Consider the following 19,120-nt stretch of genomic DNA (forward strand, 5'->3'; position numbering starts at 1 on the left):
TTACGTTATTATGAGAGTGCTCTGCTTGATTCTGAAATTGTATATATTTATATAAATATATACATATATATATGTGTGTGTGTGTGTGTGTGTGTGTGTGTCCGCATCTGTAGCCATTATTGTCTCATTATACCGCACTGTGAATGAATCAAAGTACATATATAAGTCGTCATGAACACATCTGTCCATCAGACAGAGGGCTGCTGTGCCTCCTGTCATCATTAATGGACGTCTCTTTAAAATGACCGCACAGAGGAGAGGAGTTCTCATTTCTCTAACCGCCTGCTGCTTCTCCTCCTCTCTCCTCGGTTCCCCTCCTCGGCTCCTCCGCTCGCATCTCCTGTGGGCGGGACTAAGTATCGAGGATAGGAGTCGAGGAGGGGAGTCGAGGAGGGGAGTTCGAGAAATGAGAATCAGAGTCCATTATTACAAAACATACAACACTCAAATACAAACATCAGATCAGTGCATGCGCTGCATCGTCCAATCAGTGAGCGATACACAGTAAGGGGGCGGGGCGAGTGTCTGAGGATTTCATCGAGGGATGGTCTCTGGTGGTTCCTCGGTTATAGCTCCTCCATTATCGCTCCTCGATCCTCCGGCAAAAATAAGGCCATTGGGACGCTACTCAAGATGGCCCAGACAAATCAACTTCCGGTGAGACAGAGACCGAGGAAATGAAAAATAAGAGAAGTGAGAAGGGCCCCCGGTCTACGTGGGCTGGGTCCTCTGTGGACCGCGTAGGCTGCGTACTCCTAAGGGTGCAGCCCCTGAATTGAGACACGCCTTGCTCCTCGGTCTCACCGGAAGTTGATTTGTCTGCGCCATCTTGAGTACCGTCCCATGGCTCTTATTTCTGCTGGAGGACCGAGGATGGAGGAGCGATAATGGAGGAGCGATAATCGAGGAACCACCGATCCATCCTCCGATTAAATCCTCAGATACTCGCCCCGCCCCCTTACTGTGTATCACTCACTGATTGGACGATGCAGTGCATGCACTGATCTCATGCTTCTTGACATGAGAGCAGTTTCCCAGCGGAGTGAAGAAAACACATGAAACACACGGGACTCACTCCTCAGAATACCGTGTTTTGTTTCAATGAATGTTAATCTAACTGGGTTTTGATAGATAACATATCTCTTTTTCTTCTCTCAATTATTTTTATTTCTATTGTGCACTCTAATCAATATTAATCAAACTATTGTTCGTTTATACATTTTAAGAATGGCGTTTATCTTTTTTGAGAATGAGTTCTTATTTTATTTAATGTATTTGGGTCTACAACAGATGATTTGTGTCAGTACATGTGTACTAACAGAGGCGGGGGTGTTTGTGAAAACAACGGGGACAGAGCTGGCTGCTGTCAGAGACGATCAGCTGTGCGGCGTCATCACAAACGGACGTCGCTTCACGTGACGCTCTGGAGGAAAGGATGTCCCATTTCTCTTAAAACTCATTTCCCTGCTTCTCCTGGTTTCCTTGCGTCCCTCCATGCTTCCCTGGAGGGAGGGACTAAACACAGGGAAACGACGCAATTGAGGGAAGCAAGGATTTCATTTAACCGACCTGAGACGGGGCCACGGCCGGAGTTCACTCCGTCACGGAGGGGTAGGGTCGAGGGAGTGGTTTGGGATTGGGCCTTCCTTGCAGAGCCCCTCCTCCAACACACACGAACGCACACATGACCAATGAGGACAATGTTTCTGAAATAAATTACATACCCCACCTTTAGAGTACCGAAATTGTACAATACTTGGGTAAATATACTTAGTTACTTTCCCCGCTGGAGAGGGGTAAGTAAAGTAACTCAAGTATGACAAGCTAGATTTGTTTGGGATTGCTGTTAGTAATGAAAGGTGCTTTAAAAATCGAATTTATTATTATTATTAATTCATACTACGGAAGCCTCGTTATAATAGGTTTGAAAGCATTTTCATAAAACGAATAATAAGGAATACAATCGTATAATCAATATATCGTATAACGATATATATATTTGTAAGTTGAATACATAAAAGATGATTTAGAATAAATACTAAAAAGTGTTTATACAATCTTTGTTTCCTTGACAATGTACTTTGTTAATTTAAATAAATCATATGAGAACCAGAGCCATTTAATAGAAGAGTTACGACATCTCCGTTCACTCCAATGGACCACTTTTTTACAGCAATGGCGGATCGTGGAGCCTCTCAATCGTTCCCCGGAAGTTAGCGCCAAGGCTGGCAGAGCTGTGGAGTTGCAGCACAATAGACCGTTCTTGACGGACTTTTAAAGGTAAGAAGAAGTTTAAAGATTTATATTGCGGATATTATCAGTACATCTGATTCTAATGAACATGTGTATTAAAGGATGTCAGTGGATTATCCCTAAATTAGTAGAATTAGGGAACGTTTACAGATAACAGATTAAGCTAGCATACCGAAGCAAGTTAGCAACACACGTTGAACAGCCTTTCAATTGTAAATTCCGTTCTCTTAATGTCATTTCGTCCAACATGTTGAATTAGAGAAGAGGGGCTTCTAAACGGGATTGTATGCGGGGGTGGAGGGAGTTAAATATTAGATAAATATAACTTTGGTGCGTTTAAGAGCGAGTGTTTTTAGCAGAGCCATATTGTGTCCTTGTGATTCTGTTGATTATTACCTGTCTGTATAATGTTGCAGCTGATTCTGGATTGATGGCAAAGGGAGAGGGACTTAAGTGAGAGTGAAAACACAAGGTACGTTTAATACTACTGTGTTATATAAGTAAGCAAACTAAACATGTATTCTATCACTGTATTATATAAGTAATCTTGTTAGTAACCTACTGTATGGCAGGTGGAGGGGCAGTGATGTTAGCTGGGTGCTGGCAGGTGGAAGAGCAATGTTTAGTCCAAATATTTCCATTGCAACGGCTAATGGAAATGATTGCAGCTGTGGATCTGTTTGGGGGTTGCTGGATGTGGTAGCTTGGCTGCTGTTGTTCCTTTTCACCTTTTTGGATTGGCTCTTGCTTCCAAAATGGCCATCTTTTAATTTGATTTTTTTTCTGTCATTTCTGATTTGTTTGGCCTCAATTCTCAGCCTCAGCCGTATGAATCTTCTAATGATTTGTGTCTCCTCATCCCTTCTTCCCTCAATCTTTGAGACTAATGTAAGTAGAAGACATGGCACTGTACATTTTCGAACATTTTAAATATTATACCACTTAAAAATAACAAATATTACTTTTGTTACTAAGAGTTCATACTTATTATACCTGTGTCACCTTTCACACTATAGCTGTGATCATGAGCGATGGGCTTTGTAGATACAGGTCCCGGGGTGAATCGTGGTGCAGGGACCCTTCTCTTTTTGACCACAGGGCGATGCACGGAGATGGTGGGTATAGCCTCTGCTCTCAGCCTAGTCTTGCCCTTTTTTGTCTTGACAAACTGGTCTGCATCAAAATGTGCCTGCGGATGCGGAGTGACTTGAGGTTACTTCACACACAGAACAACTCAGTTTTGTCTGCTCACATACATATTCCATAGTGGTTGAATACACAGTATTAGGAAACACTTTATACTTACTGGACATGTTATACTCATTACATACTGTATATAAAATATGATCAAGAATGTGAGACAACTTTATAGAAATTCATATCACTCTGTTACTGATGCCATTTATCATACTTTGTTAAACTCACAAATAATAAAGTTCCATAACTTCAGTTGGGAACAGAGACCACACCTTGTCTCCCCAAGGCAATTTCCCATCCAATAGGTGTGCTGTGTGTGTATAACCCTTTCTCCTGTCTGTTGCTCCCTCTTTCAGCACAAGAACCAGAGGGGGGTTCAATGGAGCCTGAATACCTGCACTGAGACCCTCACCCTGCACCCTGAGTCTCAACTCTCAGTGTTTTTCAAGCCTTTCCCTGTTTTTTTGTATTAAACAAAACATTAAGCTTTCCCAATGGTGTGGTTTTCGTTTTGTGAAAAAGTGCAAATGCAGTGTTTGTATATAATTACATCACATATTGTGTTGCTGTTGGTCGTGAAATTGCTCCTGCTGACTTGAGCCAGCCATTTTTTCCTCCGCTCTGTGTCAGTGGGGAAGCCGTACATTCGTACTCCTTTCTCTGAGCGATTTGAGCATCCCCAGGCAGCACAGCAAACCATGGTGGCGACTAGGAGGCAGCACAGCAAACCAGGACAACACGGAGGAAAAGGCACCGACAAACTGCATGATATGCTATTCAATGTTTATTGAACTCCATGTATTTGCAATGGATGTTCCTAAAACAACACATTTAACATCATCATGCTGCTGCTGCTGCTAGTCCTTTGATAGTCACCTGTCGGTCTCCTGTCCTTTCTGAAAGCCATAAAGACGACATTAGTCATTTAGATAACTTGTGTCCTCAATTATCAGGGGATTACTGAAACTACCATGAATTTAAGAAAATGGTAGAAATGAATCCAATCTGAATTTTAAAGTATTACTTTAGATCCCCTCCCTCTAAATGTATCAATAAACATTAGAAAGTGATGCTCCTGACTACCATACAAGTTTAAGAAGATAATATTGGTTTTAAAGAATTCAAAGCTATAAATAAACAGCAACAGGCTCTTTAACAAGGCACTGTTAGCCACATGTAAACTAGTTGTTCCCACTAATCCTAATATTATCACTTAATATTAGCAAATTCTATTTTATTTTTTAAAACATATTGATGTAAATACATACACATATTGATTTGTTGTATAAATATTGCAAATCAAAAACTTTATTCACTAATAATTACCAAAAATCGTAGTTCTATCTCCTGTTATCAATGCATTCACATTGCCCGCCATGAACTTCCGGGGAACGATCCCTCGTCTACATGAACCACGTGACGATAACCGTTTTTGGACTTCCGGTGTCGTAACTCTTCTATTAAATAGCTCTGATCAGAGCTATTTAATAGAAGAGTTACGACATCTCCGTTCACTCCAATGGACCAATTTTTTACAGCAATGGCGGATCGTGGAGCCTCTCAATCGTTCCCCGGAAGTTAGCGCCAAGGCTGGCAGAGCTGTGGAGTTGCAGCATAATAGACCGTTCGTGACGGACTTTTAAAGGTAAGAAGAAGTTTAAAGATTTATATTGCGGATATTATCAGTACATCTGATTCAAATTAACATGTGTATTAAAGGATGTCAGTGGATTATCCCTAAATTAGTAGATTTAGGGAACGTTTACAGATAACAGATCAAGCTAGCATACCGAAGCAAGTTAGCAACACACGTTGAACAGCCTTTTAATTGTAAGTTCCGTTCTCTTAATGTCATTTCGTCCAACATGTTGAATTAGAGAAGAGGGGCTTCTAAACGGGATTGTATGCGGGGGTGGAGGGAGTTAAATATTAGATACATATAACTTTGGTGCGTTTAAGAGTGAGTGTTTTTAGCAGAGCCATATTGTGTCCTTGTGATTCTGTAGATTATTACCTGTCTGTATAATGTTGCAGCTCAGCTGATTCTGGATTGATGGCAAAGGGAGAGGGACTTAAGTGAGAGTGAAAACACAAGGTAAGTTTAATACTGTTTTATATAAGTAAATACCTTATCTCCCCAAGGCATTTCCCATCCAATAGGTGTGCTGTGTGTGTATAACCCTTTCTCCTGTCTGTTACTCCCTCTTTCAGCACAAGAACCAGAGGGGGATTCAATGGAGTCTGAATACCTGCACTGAGACCCTCACCCTGCACCCTGAGTCTCAACTCTGTGTTTTTCAAGCCTTTCCCTGTTTTTTTGTATTAAACAAAACATTAAGTTTTCCCAATGGTGTGGTTTTCGTTTTGTGAAAAAGTGCAAATGCAGTGTTTGTATATAATTACATCACATATTTTGTTGCTGTTGGTCGTGAAATTGCTCCTGCTGACTTGAGCCAGACATTTTTTCCTCCGCTCTGTGTCAGTGGGGAAGCCGTACATTCGTACTCCTTTTTCTGAGCGATTTGAGCATCCCCAGGCAGCACAGCAAACCATGGTGGCTACTAGGAGGCAGCACAGCAAACCAGGACAACACGGAGGAAAAGGCACCGACAAACTGCATGATATGCTATTCAATGTTTATTGAATTCCATGTATTTGCAATGGATGTTCCTAAAACAACACATTTAACATCATCATTATCATCATATGCTGCTAGTCCTGCTGCTGCTGCTAGTCCTTTGATAGTCACCTGTCGGTCTCCTGTCCTTTCTGAAAGCCATAAAGATGACATTAGTCATTTAGATAACTTGTGTCCTCAATTACCAGGGGATTACTGAAACTACCATGAATTTAAGAAAATGGTAGAAATGAATCTAATCTGAATTTTAAAGCATTACTTTAGATCCCCTCCCTCTAAATGTATCAATAAACATTAGAAAGTGATGCTCCTGACTACCATACAAGTTTAAGAAGATAATATTGGTTTGAAAGAATTCAAAGCTATAAATAAACAGCAACAGACTCTTTAACAAGGCACTGTTAGTAACATGTAAACTAGTTGTTCACACTAATCCTAATAGTATCACTTAATATTAGCAAATTCGATTTTATTTTTTAAAACATATTGATGTAGATACATACACATATCGATTTGTTGTATAAATATTGCAAATCAAAACCTTTATTCACTAATAATTAACAAAAATCGTAGTTCTATCTCCTGTTATCAATGCATTCACATTGCCCGCCATGAACTTCCGGGGAACGATCCTCGTCTACATGAACCACGTGACGATAACCGTTTTTGGACTTCCGGTGTCGTAACTCTTCTATCTATATGGCGCTGGCTCTGATGAGCATAGACATATAAAGAGTAGACGCCGCATTGGCTGCTGGGGCGCAAGAAATACGGCCGCCATCTTGGACCGGTCATCCTACAGACATTCTACCCATAGACAGCAGAGGTTTCAAGATGCCAGAGCACTGTGCAGCATATTGCTGTGCAAATCGGCGGACGATTGCGAACAGGGGTCGGGGGATTACTTTTCACAAGTAAGATTCAACATTATAATTGGTTGTATTTTGTAAATAGAATATTATTGTACTGTATTGATGTCCGCCAGCGAAATCGTAGCCAGCAAACATTATGTTCATGGCCAACTGAGACTTTATAAATCGCTGCTGTAACAAGTGAATGTCCCCGTTGTGGGATGAATACAGTACAATCTAATCTATCTAGGAAGAAGAAGGAAGAAAATAAGCTTGACCTCCTTCTTAAAATGTTTTTGTGTTGACTCTCAAATCTCCCGTTTTTATTTTGAAGGTTTCCCAAAGACAAAGATATGAGAAAGAAGTGGGAAGTTGCTTTGAGGAGGGAAGGGTTCACTGCAAGCGAGTCATCCGTGATTTGCAGTGAGCATTGTAAGCAGGACGAGTTTGACAGGACAGGACAGATTGTCCGACTCAGAGATGGTGTTATTCCCTCCATCTTCAGCTTCCCGGTTCACCTCCAAAGAGTAGGTGTATCATCATACGGTTATTAGCATTCATACATGTAAATATTCTATTATCAATAACAGGGCAGGGTGACATACGTGTGTGTGTGTGTGTGTGTGTGTGTGTGTGTGTGTGTGTGTGTGTGTGTGTGTGTGTGTGTGTGTGTGTGTGTGTGTGTGTGTGTGTGTGTGTGTGTGTGTGTGTGTGTGTGTGTGTGTGTGTGTGTGTGTGTGTGTGTGTGGTGTGTGTGTGTGTGTGTGTGTGTGTGTGTGTGTGTGTGTGTGTGTGTGTGTGTGTGTGTGTGTGTGTGTGTGTGTGTGTGTGTGTGTGTGTGTGTGTGTGTGTGTGTGTGTGTGTGTGTGTGTGTGTGTGTGTGTGTGTGTGTGTGTGTGTGTGTGTGTGTGTGTGTGTGTGTGTGTGTGTGTGTGTGTGTGTGATTCTGCTTTTTCATTTTAGCCAGAAAAGGGCAGGACTACGTCTACTTCCAGAAAAGCTGAAGAGAGCCTGTCTGTGGCCCCTCAGGACGACCCAGAAGCTTCAACCTCACACTCACAACCTCAGCCTAATGATGTGAGTATTTCTATTTTCAACATCATATCATAATGGTCCTAGACAAAGTAAAATCTCTCTTGTTTGCTACCACTCATATTAAACACACACACACACACACACACACACACACACACACACACACACACACACACACACACACACACACGCATGATGCTGGCAGTGGCTTTGACAGGTGATGACTATAAGAAAGAATGTGGGCCATACTCTAGTTGTGTCAAAGTGTTGTGTGTGAAGTGAAACATCACTCAAACCATGTTCATCCCTCTTATAGGATCATAGCGATGTCTCGCCTGCTTCTCCTACTGCTCTTAAGGCCAGACTCAATGAAGCTTTAGCAAGAGTGGAGAGTCTCGAGCGAGAGAGGAAGAATGCCATGGCTAGAGAAAAGAGGGCAGAGACCACAGTGAGGAGTCTTTTGGGGGATTTGAGGGAAAAGAACCTCATTAATGAAGAACTCAAAGAGGCTTGATTTCTACTCAGGGAAGATGAAAGTAGCACTTTGAGATTCATGTACATCTTACTCTTACACTCTTTATTAAACTCCTTTGTTATTATATGAAGGGGACTTATTAATTTTTTCTCATACAATTTCAGATCTTCAAATAGACTTGAAGGCAAAGCAGGGCCATGAGTACTCCAAGGACCACAGAGAATGTGCCCTCACACTCCATCTACATGGTCCAAAGGCATACAAATACCTCAGAGAGACTACAACAAAAAGGTAGTCTTAATGTTGTTCAATTTCATTTTTGGAAATTACGGTTGCAAGTACGTTAAATAGCTACTTCTCAATTTTTTTACAGGTGGCTGTGTTCGGTGGATGGCAAGCCTGGCCTGAACAAGATGATGCTGGATATGCTGGAGAGAAGATGCCAGGACGACCAGGCTAAACATGGATGTGTTTCACTCATGTTGGATGACATGGCCATCAGAAAACATGTGCAATATAATCCACATAACCAGTCAATGTCTGCTTTTGTAGACATGGGTGATGGAAACAATGAGACCGATGCTGCTACTGAGGCTCTTGTGTTCATGGTGGTTGGCCTACACGGACATTGGAAGGCTCCCATTGCATATTACCTGACGAAGTCTTTGTCACCTGAAACACAAAGGGTCCTAATCTAAATCTAAAATCTAATCTAATCCATCTAGGAAGAAGAAGGAAGAAAATAAGCTTGACCTCCTTCTTAAAATGTTTTTGTGTTGACTCTCAAATCTCCCGTTTTTATTTTGATGGTTTCCCAAAGACAAAGATATGAGAAAGAGGTTCTCAGTCATGCTTTGGAGGAGCCGCATGCACGGGGCATTCGGGTGTCATGAGCAACTTTGTGTAAATATGGTTTGGGCGGGTGGTGTCATGTTCTTGTGTTTAACTTGAACATTTACATTTTTTATATAGATGTAGAAGTACATTTTCATTTTTTATGACATAGATATTCATTTTTACTGATATATAACTTCTGTCTATGTATAATGTATTATTGTTTCTTCATTTTTCAACTTATTAAAATAGCTGAGTATAGGCCTACACAATATGCTTCTCTATCATATATAGACCATTAGTGTTTTTTGATGTGTGTGTGTGTATATATTATATATCGTGTGTCTTTTGCAAAATACCTATCATACATAACATAGGCTATCAAATACCAGAATATTCTATTGCTGTTAAGCCTACTATGAATATTAAAATACGCCGAATCATGTGTCCGGTATCATGCCTACATATATGACGTTTGCAGAAACCCCCCCCCCCACTGAGTGGAGCGGGTGACCGGTCCAAGATGGCGGCCCCACGGCTCGTCAGCGCCAATAGGCAGCAGCGGTCGATGCGGCGTCTACTCTTTATATGTCTATGCTGATGAGAACGTACAGTACATATATGATTTTACGACATTTCCGGTCCTTGCTGTGTCGTGTTGCTTTACGACAGTTGTGACAAACCAGAAGAGTTATTTAGGAAGTCTCTGATGTTTTCAACCTGAATGCTGTCGAGAAACAACAACTGGACGAATATCATACACACCCGCTGAAGGATATGGCAATAACCACGATTCCAGAAATAATAACACATTCTATATAGTTGTCCTTCTCAACGCTAGCTAGCTAAGCTACATTAGCCAAAACCAGCCTTCATCCTGTGGAGCCACCACAGAGTCCATCGGATCAACATGTTTTGAACCTAATTCGATGTGACAGCCTAACATTTCTGGGTGCCTTCTTCTGACGCTGACTCCTAGCTGGGCTCCTGCCATTTGAACACCATGTGGCTGCAGCAGAGACTGAAGGGGCTCCCGGGCTTGTTGTCCAGCAGCTGGGCGAGGAGGCTCCTCATCGGGCTGCTGCTCTTCCTCATTTTCTACTGGTACCTGGGAGCGGAGCGCAGGTGGAGCTTCTTCAGCGGCTCGGCCATGCCCGGCGGGGCGGCCGGACAGTGCCTCCTGGCCGAGATCCACAGGTGGAAGTCCCTGGTGGAGCGGGGAGAGGGGATCTACAGCACGCCGCAGGAACAGCTGGACACTCCTTTTGTGTCAGGTAACCGAGGGTTCAAAGTTTAAAGGCTTTATTGATGTCATTATGCAAAGGAGCGACAGTGGAGATATGCAATGGAAAGTCACAAGCTCCTCCAACAATGCAACATACATATATATTAGTCATAAAAACAAACAAAAAATAGTGTAAGAAGAAACAGAGTAGAAATAAAATAGTTAAAGTGAATGTTGCTAGACTATTGTGCAAGTAATGCATGAGAAGTTAACTATAAGCAAGTCAAATAGAATAAGATGAGCTAATAATAGAATGTAAAATGAAATTCTGTACAGTGAAATACAATAGTGCTTATTGTTATAATAGATACATATGTGAGATGCAAACGGATGGATGAAGTTGTGAAGGCAGATCAGGAGTTCCGCAGTCTGATGGCCCCGGGTCAAACTGGCCCTGAGTCTTATGGTGGGATGTAGTGAGTACATTTACTCAAGTACTGTACTTAAGTACACTTTCTGGTAATTGTACTTATCTTGAGTCTTTTTATTAATGCTGCATTATTCTTTTCAAACAATCATCTAATGCAAAATATAGATACACTTTGTCATATACTGATAGGTTCAGATATGCAGCAGCAGCAGCATACCACGCATCTCAAACTAGCTGCACCTTTACCAGCTGTGACGAACACATGCATCAATAATCATAATCAAGTATTTCAATATAAAGTACATGTATATTTAAATACATTTACTTTAAGTATATGTTGATGCTAATACTGTTGTACTTTTACCTAAGTAAGATGTTGAATGACCTTTACTTGTAGCGGAGTACTTTTACAATGTAGTAGTTCTACTTTGACTGAAGTGAAATATCCAAGTTCTTCTTCCAATCATTTGAAAAGACTTGTATTGGTTTTGAAAGCTCTTAATGGTCTCGGGCCTAGCGGATTGCTTTTGACCTGCTATGAGCCCTCTAGACCTAGAACCCTCAGGTCTTCTGGTGCTAGCCTTTGAAGGAAAGGATGCTTGTATTTGCAAATGGAGCTTTGTGTGTGAATAGTGCTAGATGAATGAAGTTTGATCCGTTTTCCACCTCTCAGGTAACGGCCACATTCTCCTTGACATTGACTCTAACAAGCTGTGGGTGGCGCTGTCCTCCCAGCCCGGCTCGGCTCCGGTCCACCAGACTGAATACTCTCCCAGAGTCAATGTGCACCTGGAGGGGAACCGGGCCGAGGTGCAGGCCACCATGCTGTGGTTCCGGAAAGGAGCCGTGCTGTCGGTCCGCTGCGCCTCGCCCACCGAGTCGCAGTCAGCCCGGGACTGCGTTTCCATCCGAGAGGAGTTCGTGGCGCACAGGAGCAGACCCAACGTCTTTCTGCAGCGAATCCACATCAACAACCCATCCGACAGGCCCGTGTCTCTGGACGTGTCCTCTGACAACCTGCCCTCTGGTAGCAAGTTCTCCACCAGTGTGGAGAAGCTGGAGGACCGAGAGATCATGCTCTCCTCCGGCAGGGTGCCTGTGGAGAACAGCCGCATGGTGCTGGTGGTGGTGGTCACCAAGAAGCTGAGCAGCCGGATCCAGGTCCCCGCTAAGGTCGAGCACACGGAGAACATCTTGTCTGTGGTTTGGACCTCGGAGCCCATCGAGGCGTCCAAGCTGGAGGAGACCTTCAGCGCCCTCAGAGAGGGAGCCAAGAAGGAGCTGGGCGAGCTGCTGAGGGCCAGCCTGGAGGAGCTGGTGGTGGACCACCAGCAGGCCTGGATGGACCTCTTCATCTCAGGTGAGCAGGGGTTTCACCTCACTGGAACTTAATATTATTGCTTTCAACTAACCTAATGCAGTGAAACCTGTTGACAGGATACATTTAATCACCAAACACTACATACAGTCTCATGTGAGGAAGAACATTCAACAACGTCTCAGAAAGTAATCGTCTAATTGGCTAAAACATACCAATACACAGATGTGTGCTTTTGAAGTTCATAATGAAAGTTTCCATTTAGCATGGCTGTAAACAGACTCTGATCCAGGTTGATGTTCACAAAGGAACCCACATATTGTGAAACCCTGCAGCGAGCTCATGACGCGCTGCTCAGGCGTTCTGTCCGCAGGGAGGGCTGATCATTGTGTCTCAGCCTGTTGTGTCTGTCGAGCAGGCCGAGCAGCTATTACCCACACTCACTATTTATATAGCATCACCTCACTTTACCTCAGATTGAGGGAAACAATGGTTAGCTGAGCTCACTAGTTACTAATTCTTACATGTCAAATGTTATTTAAACACAAGCAGCCTGACGAGACCCTTCACTTAAATGCATCCATTTGGCTTCATTTAAACTCTCTCTCACAGATGGAGGTGTCGACATTAAAAGAGTCTACACTAGTTTACATTAAAGAGTGCAGTCTCTCCATGTTGACAATATCTGGTTTTTTTACTGCACATATTTTATTCCATTCTATTTTAATGTAAATACTGCTATATATTTGTTTACTATATTTTTTAATGTCATTATAGTTTTCTTTTTCCCCATCTGTGTTTTACATTTGAGTTGTACTTTGATGTCTGCACCACGACATCAAGTCACACTCCTCGTGCGTGTCGACCTACCTGGCAACAAACACATGAATAACAATAAACAACATTATGAAAGACAAGTAATAAAAGCAAACAAAGGGTTAGATCAAAACATAAACTGACACCACCCAAATTAACCCATATTTAAAGCCAAATGAAAAAGATACATCTTTAATTGACTTTAAAACATCCAAGGGAGTGTGCTGATCTGAGGAGAGGACACATACTGTATGCACTTCTAAAGCTTTGTGAACGGTAATCACGTTGAAGGCTCTGGAAGAGGTATCAAGAAGTAGACCCTCAGTTCTGACAACTCTTTCAACCCAACCTCAAGAACACGAATGCTTTTTAAAGGACATGCCCGGTGTCTGTAAAGGTCTGCCTCCTTGTTCCCTCAGGTGTTGAAATGAGGAAGATCACAGACTCCCACACCCCGTCGAGCCGCACGGTGAACACCACCCTGTACTACATCCTGTCCTCCTCCCCGGCCCCCCTCCTGGACCGCAGGCTGAGCGGAGAGGAGCGCGTCCGCCTGGAGTCCAGCCTGAACTACGCCGACCACTGCTTCAGCGGCCACGCCACCATGCACGCGGAGAACCTGTGGCCGGAGAGGGTGAGCAGCGCGGCGCAGATCCTGCAGCTGGTCACGCTGTGGACCCTCACGCTGCAGAAGAGGGGCTGCAAGGTGCTGGTGGCGGCCGGGGCCCACGGCAACATGCAGGCCATGGCGCTCAGCTTCGGGGGCCTCCAGTTCACCGAGAACCACCTCCAGTTCCAGGCCGACCCGGACGTGCTGCACAACAGCTACGCCCTGCGGGGGATCCACTACAACCAGGACCTGATCAGCCTGGCGGTGCTGCTGGACGCCGAGGGGAAGCCCTTCCTCCACGTGTCGGTGAAGCAGCAGGAGCAGCCGGTGAAGCTGTACGCCTGCGAGGCCGGCTGCCTCAACGAGCCCGTGGAGCTGACCTCCGAGGTCAAAGGTCACACCTTCCCCGTGATGGTGACGCAGCCCATCACCCCGCTGCTGTACATCTCCACAGACCTGCGCCATCTGCAGGACCTCCGCCACACCCTGCACCTCAAGGCCATCCTGGCCCACGAGGAGCACATGGCCAACAGGTACCCCGGCCTGCCCTTCCTCTTCTGGTTCAGCGTGGCCTCGCTCATAACGCTCTTCCACCTCTTCCTCTTCAAGCTCATATACAACGAGTACTGTGGGCCGGGAGCCAAGCCCCTCTTCAGGAGCAAGGTATAGCCCGCCAACTGGAAGCAGCAGAACTGCACACTGATGCTTTCTTCTTTTGATTTGTGGTGGCAAACATTTCCTCTCGCTCTCTCGGCGCTCTCTCTGTGGGTTGGTCTCTCAGTTTTCTCTGAGTGAACTTTCTTTCCCCATCTCACAGGTACCGGTCTGGGGCGGGTTGGCATACTCGCCTTACCCCTCACTAAAGTGATTCTTCAGCTTGTGTTCCGTGTCCAAGGAGGCGATCACTGGAGCCTCTAGCAGACTGTGAGCAGCCACATGTGGTCTCAGTGAAAAGCACCACTAGCATAGCACCCTTCATTCAACAAGTCTCCTTTGACTCTGCTCCGTCTCCACATCTTAGCGCCTTGGCCTCGTCCGGGCGGGACGCTCCGCATGTGTCGAGTGCATTGGAAGAAACCAAGCACAAGTTAGGAGCTTCCTGTTGAACTGTATTCAAAGTTAATTCAGATTGTTCGGACCGTATCAATGTTTTTGCATTTATTATAAATCACAAATATTACACTTTAGTGGAGGAACCTTTTTGTACGTGCAATAAGGTAGTCGATGTTCAGATGTCTTTTGATTTCTTGTTTGAGCTTTTATTTGAGTTAGCATACGTCGTGTAGTAGGTGTGAGGCAATCCAGGTGAATCTTGCACATACATAATGTAAAGATACCCTGTTTGTTTTAAGCACCTTTTTAATACTTCTATGGAGCAATATAGTGCAGCCACATGCAGTACAGCCATGTGTTGCATCACGAGCGCTAAGCTAAAGGCGGCTAATGTTCAGCGTGATGACATTCAGTCTCACTCAGACACTTGTTGGCTGTTTCTGATGTCACATGGAAGCTTTGGGCTTTCACCGGGGGGGTGGTTACTGACACGGCTGACGTCGGTGAACTAAACGGGGTCAAAGGCTAACTCATTTCCATTTTGAAGGACTCATTCCCGCACCGCTCTATAATGTGCCGAGAAAGACGGCTAGCCAATGGGATGACATGTGTTCTGCAGAGAGACAGTGTGCGTTCCACACCAAGGACACACGCTTGACTTGAGATGAGGACCAGTGACAAAGAAGTTCCACAGGGTACCGTTTGACTTTGGAACGGGAGGAGCTTTATTGTGATGCAGGGAAAAGAATGCACTCTGAAACCGTTGTGATTTGTACTAACTGAGCCTTAACATTGGTACGGTCCTTCCGGATGATTCTTTAAGAGAAACCAGCTTGGATTGAATTGTCACAACAGTTATATAGTTATAGGGGGGGGGGCTCTGATCAGCCTGCACTGTGTGCTTCACTTGTCTCTCCCATCCCTTTGTTCCCTGCGGCTTCACGATGTTTTCTATCGATTCACTCCAATTAAATTAACACAAATCTCTGGGTTGGCTTTGGCTCTTCACTCTTCACCCTGTCACCTCAGCATGTGTGTGTGTCTCCTCAGCAGTGTGCATGGGGGGGGGGGGGGTGCTGTCAGTGGGTCTAACGCTCCGCTCTGACTCCAGCAGGTGGCCAACAGGACTGAGGAAGTCTGCTCTGACACCAAGGGTGCAGTTTGAGGTGCAGTCCGGTGTCTGTGCTTCCCCCGAGGCAGCATGCCAGATAATAACACCGTGTGCTCTTCCTGGTGGAAGTCAGGTAAAGACGGCTCACAGCAGAGAGGTCTCTCCTGAGTGATCTGCAGGGTCAAACTAACATCCAATGCTCCTTATTTCTTTTCAATTTACAAAATCACCCAGAGATGCCCGACACAAGTACGCGTTTAAAAGCTTGTTTGCCGAACAACAGTCCAAAGCAGCACATGTAAGGGACCGGAGCGAGACGGGTTTGCATATGGAAACGGTTGGCATACATAATCCATAGATGATAGCAAAGCAGCATTAAAGATAATATTTGTACAGCCTATTTAAAGATGTGACGGCGTTCCTCACGCATCACCCCGCGTGGCTTCTCCTTTAAAGCCGGCGATCACTTCTCTGACACCAGGTTCCAGGTGGAAGCAGGAGGAGCAGACATGTGTTGTTAGCAGCTGCTGCAAGTGAGCAGTCATTTCTCACTACATCACTCCACAGTGTCCTCAGCCAGGCAAACAGCTGGCTCCAGGGACGCCACTAGAGGTTTGTACCACTGAGGACAGCTGCTGTGCTTCTGGGTAATACAAAACAACACACTCGTCTGACTTCTCAGTTCACACACAATATGGCTAGAGCTGTAAGAAACATGCTCTTCCTCCTCGTCAGCGTGCTGCTGTGTGTAACACCTGTTTCTAAACCCTGTCACATGTTCTTTAAGCTGATCTCATACCTGCTGCCATGTCACATCATGCGTCAGCTGACTTTGTCCCACTGCTGCAGTCATCAAGACCATCGGCCATGTTTTGAAGGAGACCTGGTTTGTCACAGCTTCACGGTTTGAAGTTACTTTCTTTGTACACACCAAAGTCCTTCTTAGACATACCAATAGTGCCAGATCACTCAGTTTGAAACTCAAGCTAATCAGCAACTTCTCCAATATTTGAGAAATAAAAGTAGTCAAACGTTTGGGATTCTTAGTGACCATCCAAAAGCGTGCTCTTGGGTGTTACTGTTCTTTTGGGCTCTGGAGTTCTTATGAGACGCCCAGTGTATTTGATTATACCAAGATGTTCTTAATAAAGACCTTTTTGAAATACCAATACGACACGAATAACGTTAGTTCACAAATCGATGGGGATTATTGACATGTCCGTGTTTATGATTTACACGTTTTCTCATTCAAGTTTTTCCTTTTAAGTGTGTGGGTTTTATCCAGTGTCTTTATTCATGTGAACTACTGAGTGTGTTTGGATTCATTGATTTAAGCCATTTCCTGGCTATAAGCACAATTTGAATGGTCGTGTGAAATCGAGGCAAAAGATATTTAAGATGATTTTACGTTGGGGAGAATAAATCAGTGGATGAATGTGAAAACAATAAATAATTGTGTTCAAAATCATTTCATATTTTTTTCCTTATGTTTTTATTCTGTTAGAAATAATCAATTTAAAGCGGTAAGACTTTGATATGAACACGTGTCAAGTGAAAAGGATCACTAGGGTTTTAGTGTTTAGAAAGAATATCATTTTTGAAGGATACAATTGTTCAACTGCATCACAACTAAAGAAACCAGCTTTTAAAACATTGTAAACAAATCAAATCAAATCAGCATTTTCAAATCATATTATAAAAGCTCTTTCCAGTGAACTACATTTTTTTAATTTTTCCCACAAACAGATCTTGGACATTTTTTAAACAACCCGTTGGGGTCATTATAGTGAAATGGCATGTATTCCTCTGCCAAAAGTACTATGGTTTGGAATACAACCCTTCAAATGTAATATTAAGTGCAGTAAGATACCAAGTCCTTTTACTTGGACCCCTTCAGGGGGTCCTCAGCCGCAACATGTCTCTGGTGACACTGGACTTTGGAAACGGTACAATTAAACATAAAAATATCCATAGCTTAAACATTCTCCAATTATTATCTGAAGCCTGACTCATACTTCTGCATCACCAGAGGCACTTCCTGTATGCTCACTAATATCACTGCTGCTGCTAATGGACGCGTGGCACATTCTCAGATAGTGAACACATAGTGACCGACTTCAGACAGCGTCCAGGGTTGGATCACTCCAATAATGCTGCAGCTTTACAGTGTTTATACGATGTATGTCCAAACCCTAGTGGAATCATTCATATCTGTTTTCAGAAAAATGCTATTTACTACACAAAATCAACTGACCATTTAATCAAGCCGTTCCTCACAAGTGTGCTGGGTCTCCTGATGCCCTGTACAGAGGCCCAGGACCCCCTATAAGGATGCAAGAAGAGACAGATCTGCCTTGTAACACATCTTTGTAATGTTTAAGTTAAGTTTGAGTTAATAAATATTAAACCAGTGTCATTAGACAGCTTTTGAGGAGTTACATTTACAGTGTGCTTCCAGCCACTTCCTGTCTCAACATGCAATCTGGAGATATTGGGTGTTTCTCAATGTCGAGTAGGCTTGGTAGCACAGCAAGAACATTTCCTGGCATTCGGAAAACGAAGAGTGGAACAGGCGAGCAAGTGTGCGTCAGATGAGAGGCCCCGCCTTACGTCTTCCGCCACAGCTTTGGGGAAATTGGTCCGTGTGCAAAGCATTGTGGGGATTTTAAGACCGCGGTCTTAAAATCCTGCAGCCTCGACATTTCTAGCTACGAAGTACGCCGGGCTCGGTAGAATTCCAAGTATGCTGGACATTGGAACAGTCCTTCGGCGGCACTCGATGACGTAGTATGCTTGAAATAGTGGCTCTGGAGCAGCTTTACTCGACATTAAGAAACACCAATTAGGCGCGTTCACACCGCAGCACTTTTCCCACTTTAGTTCATGAGAACTCTTTAGTTCTCGTGAACTAAGTACAGATCGCGTTCACACCGGGATACATTCCTGGGGAAGGATTAGGCAAATGAAGCCACCGACGTCACTTCTTCTGCTTTGGGTTTACTGGCAGGCCGCACACAACTTCACGGCGTATACTGCCACCCCAAGTCCCCGGAGTCGGAGACTGGCACAGTCCCAACTCCGGAAGCCTTCCGAGTAAATCGCCAGAACGCCGACACCTCCTCATCTCCACCGCTCCCATGTTTTCTTTTGTGTTGCCATAAGTTAGCCTCTGCGTTTGTGCGCTGGGCTAATGCTAATAATGCTAATGCGCGGGCAATAAAATGGCGGCTTCAAAAACCTTTTGGGAGTTTTACGCCGCGTGGTTTGCATTCCG

General features: G+C 44.0%; 2 protein-coding genes and 2 long non-coding RNA genes across 6 annotated transcripts; all 4 read left to right on the top strand.

Annotated features, from left to right (window-relative positions):
• Positions 1–2,838: 2,838 nt before the first annotated feature.
• Positions 2,839–3,929, top strand: LOC139434133 (uncharacterized). Its single transcript, XR_011643564.1, has 3 exons — positions 2,839–3,141; positions 3,270–3,368; positions 3,807–3,929. It is a non-coding gene; the product is annotated as an uncharacterized lncRNA (long non-coding RNA).
• Positions 3,930–4,980: 1,051 nt separating this feature from the next.
• On the top strand, positions 4,981–6,556 carry LOC139434134 (uncharacterized). The gene is made up of 3 exons (XR_011643565.1): positions 4,981–5,095; positions 5,485–5,545; positions 5,662–6,556. It is a non-coding gene; the product is annotated as an uncharacterized lncRNA (long non-coding RNA).
• Positions 6,557–6,694: 138 nt separating this feature from the next.
• LOC139434135 (THAP domain-containing protein 6-like) lies at positions 6,695–9,713 on the top strand. 2 transcript variants are annotated; one of them, XR_011643566.1, is made up of 6 exons: positions 6,695–7,002; positions 7,274–7,466; positions 7,903–8,016; positions 8,291–8,529; positions 8,614–8,740; positions 8,823–9,713. XR_011643566.1 is itself a non-coding variant. In XM_071203646.1 (4 exons), exons 1-4 carry the CDS (start codon positions 6,923–6,925, stop codon positions 8,486–8,488), a joined length of 585 nt encoding a protein of 194 aa, XP_071059747.1. In that variant the 5' UTR covers positions 6,696–6,922; the 3' UTR covers positions 8,489–8,600. The 2 variants fall into 2 exon arrangements, 1 of the variants encoding a protein (XP_071059747.1); XM_071203646.1 differs by lacking the exons at positions 8,614–8,740; positions 8,823–9,713 and having other exon boundaries at positions 6,696–7,002; positions 8,291–8,600.
• Positions 9,714–9,927: 214 nt separating this feature from the next.
• On the top strand, positions 9,928–16,846 carry kiaa2013 (KIAA2013 ortholog). 2 transcript variants are annotated; one of them, XM_034086775.2, is made up of 4 exons: positions 9,928–10,557; positions 11,612–12,298; positions 13,492–14,345; positions 15,847–16,846. In XM_034086775.2, exons 1-4 carry the CDS (start codon positions 10,287–10,289, stop codon positions 15,898–15,900), a joined length of 1,866 nt encoding a protein of 621 aa, XP_033942666.1. In that variant the 5' UTR covers positions 9,928–10,286; the 3' UTR covers positions 15,901–16,846. The 2 variants fall into 2 exon arrangements, with proteins under 2 accessions (XP_033942666.1, XP_033942667.1); XM_034086776.2 differs by having other exon boundaries at positions 15,850–16,846.
• The last annotated feature ends 2,274 nt before the right edge of the window (positions 16,847–19,120 follow it).

This window comes from Pseudochaenichthys georgianus, chromosome 7 (assembly GCF_902827115.2).
Source record: "Pseudochaenichthys georgianus chromosome 7, fPseGeo1.2, whole genome shotgun sequence".
In the NCBI taxonomy this organism is placed as follows: domain Eukaryota; kingdom Metazoa; phylum Chordata; class Actinopteri; order Perciformes; family Channichthyidae; genus Pseudochaenichthys; species Pseudochaenichthys georgianus.

Excerpts from the sequence above, each read along its gene's own strand:
- LOC139434135 (XM_071203646.1), top strand. The coding sequence starts at position 6,923 with ATGCCAGAGCACTGTGCAGCATATTGCTGTGCAAATCGGCGGACGATT. Across the intron at positions 7,003-7,273 it reads CGGGGGATTACTTTTCACAA|GTTTCCCAAAGACAAAGATA; the intron begins GTAAGATTCAAC and ends TTTATTTTGAAG. Across the intron at positions 8,017-8,290 it reads CACAACCTCAGCCTAATGAT|GATCATAGCGATGTCTCGCC; the intron begins GTGAGTATTTCT and ends TCCCTCTTATAG.
- kiaa2013 (XM_034086775.2), top strand. The coding sequence starts at position 10,287 with ATGTGGCTGCAGCAGAGACTGAAGGGGCTCCCGGGCTTGTTGTCCAGC. Across the intron at positions 10,558-11,611 it reads GGACACTCCTTTTGTGTCAG|GTAACGGCCACATTCTCCTT; the intron begins GTAACCGAGGGT and ends TCCACCTCTCAG. Across the intron at positions 14,346-15,846 it reads AGCCCCTCTTCAGGAGCAAG|CAGGTGGCCAACAGGACTGA; the intron begins GTATAGCCCGCC and ends CTCTGACTCCAG.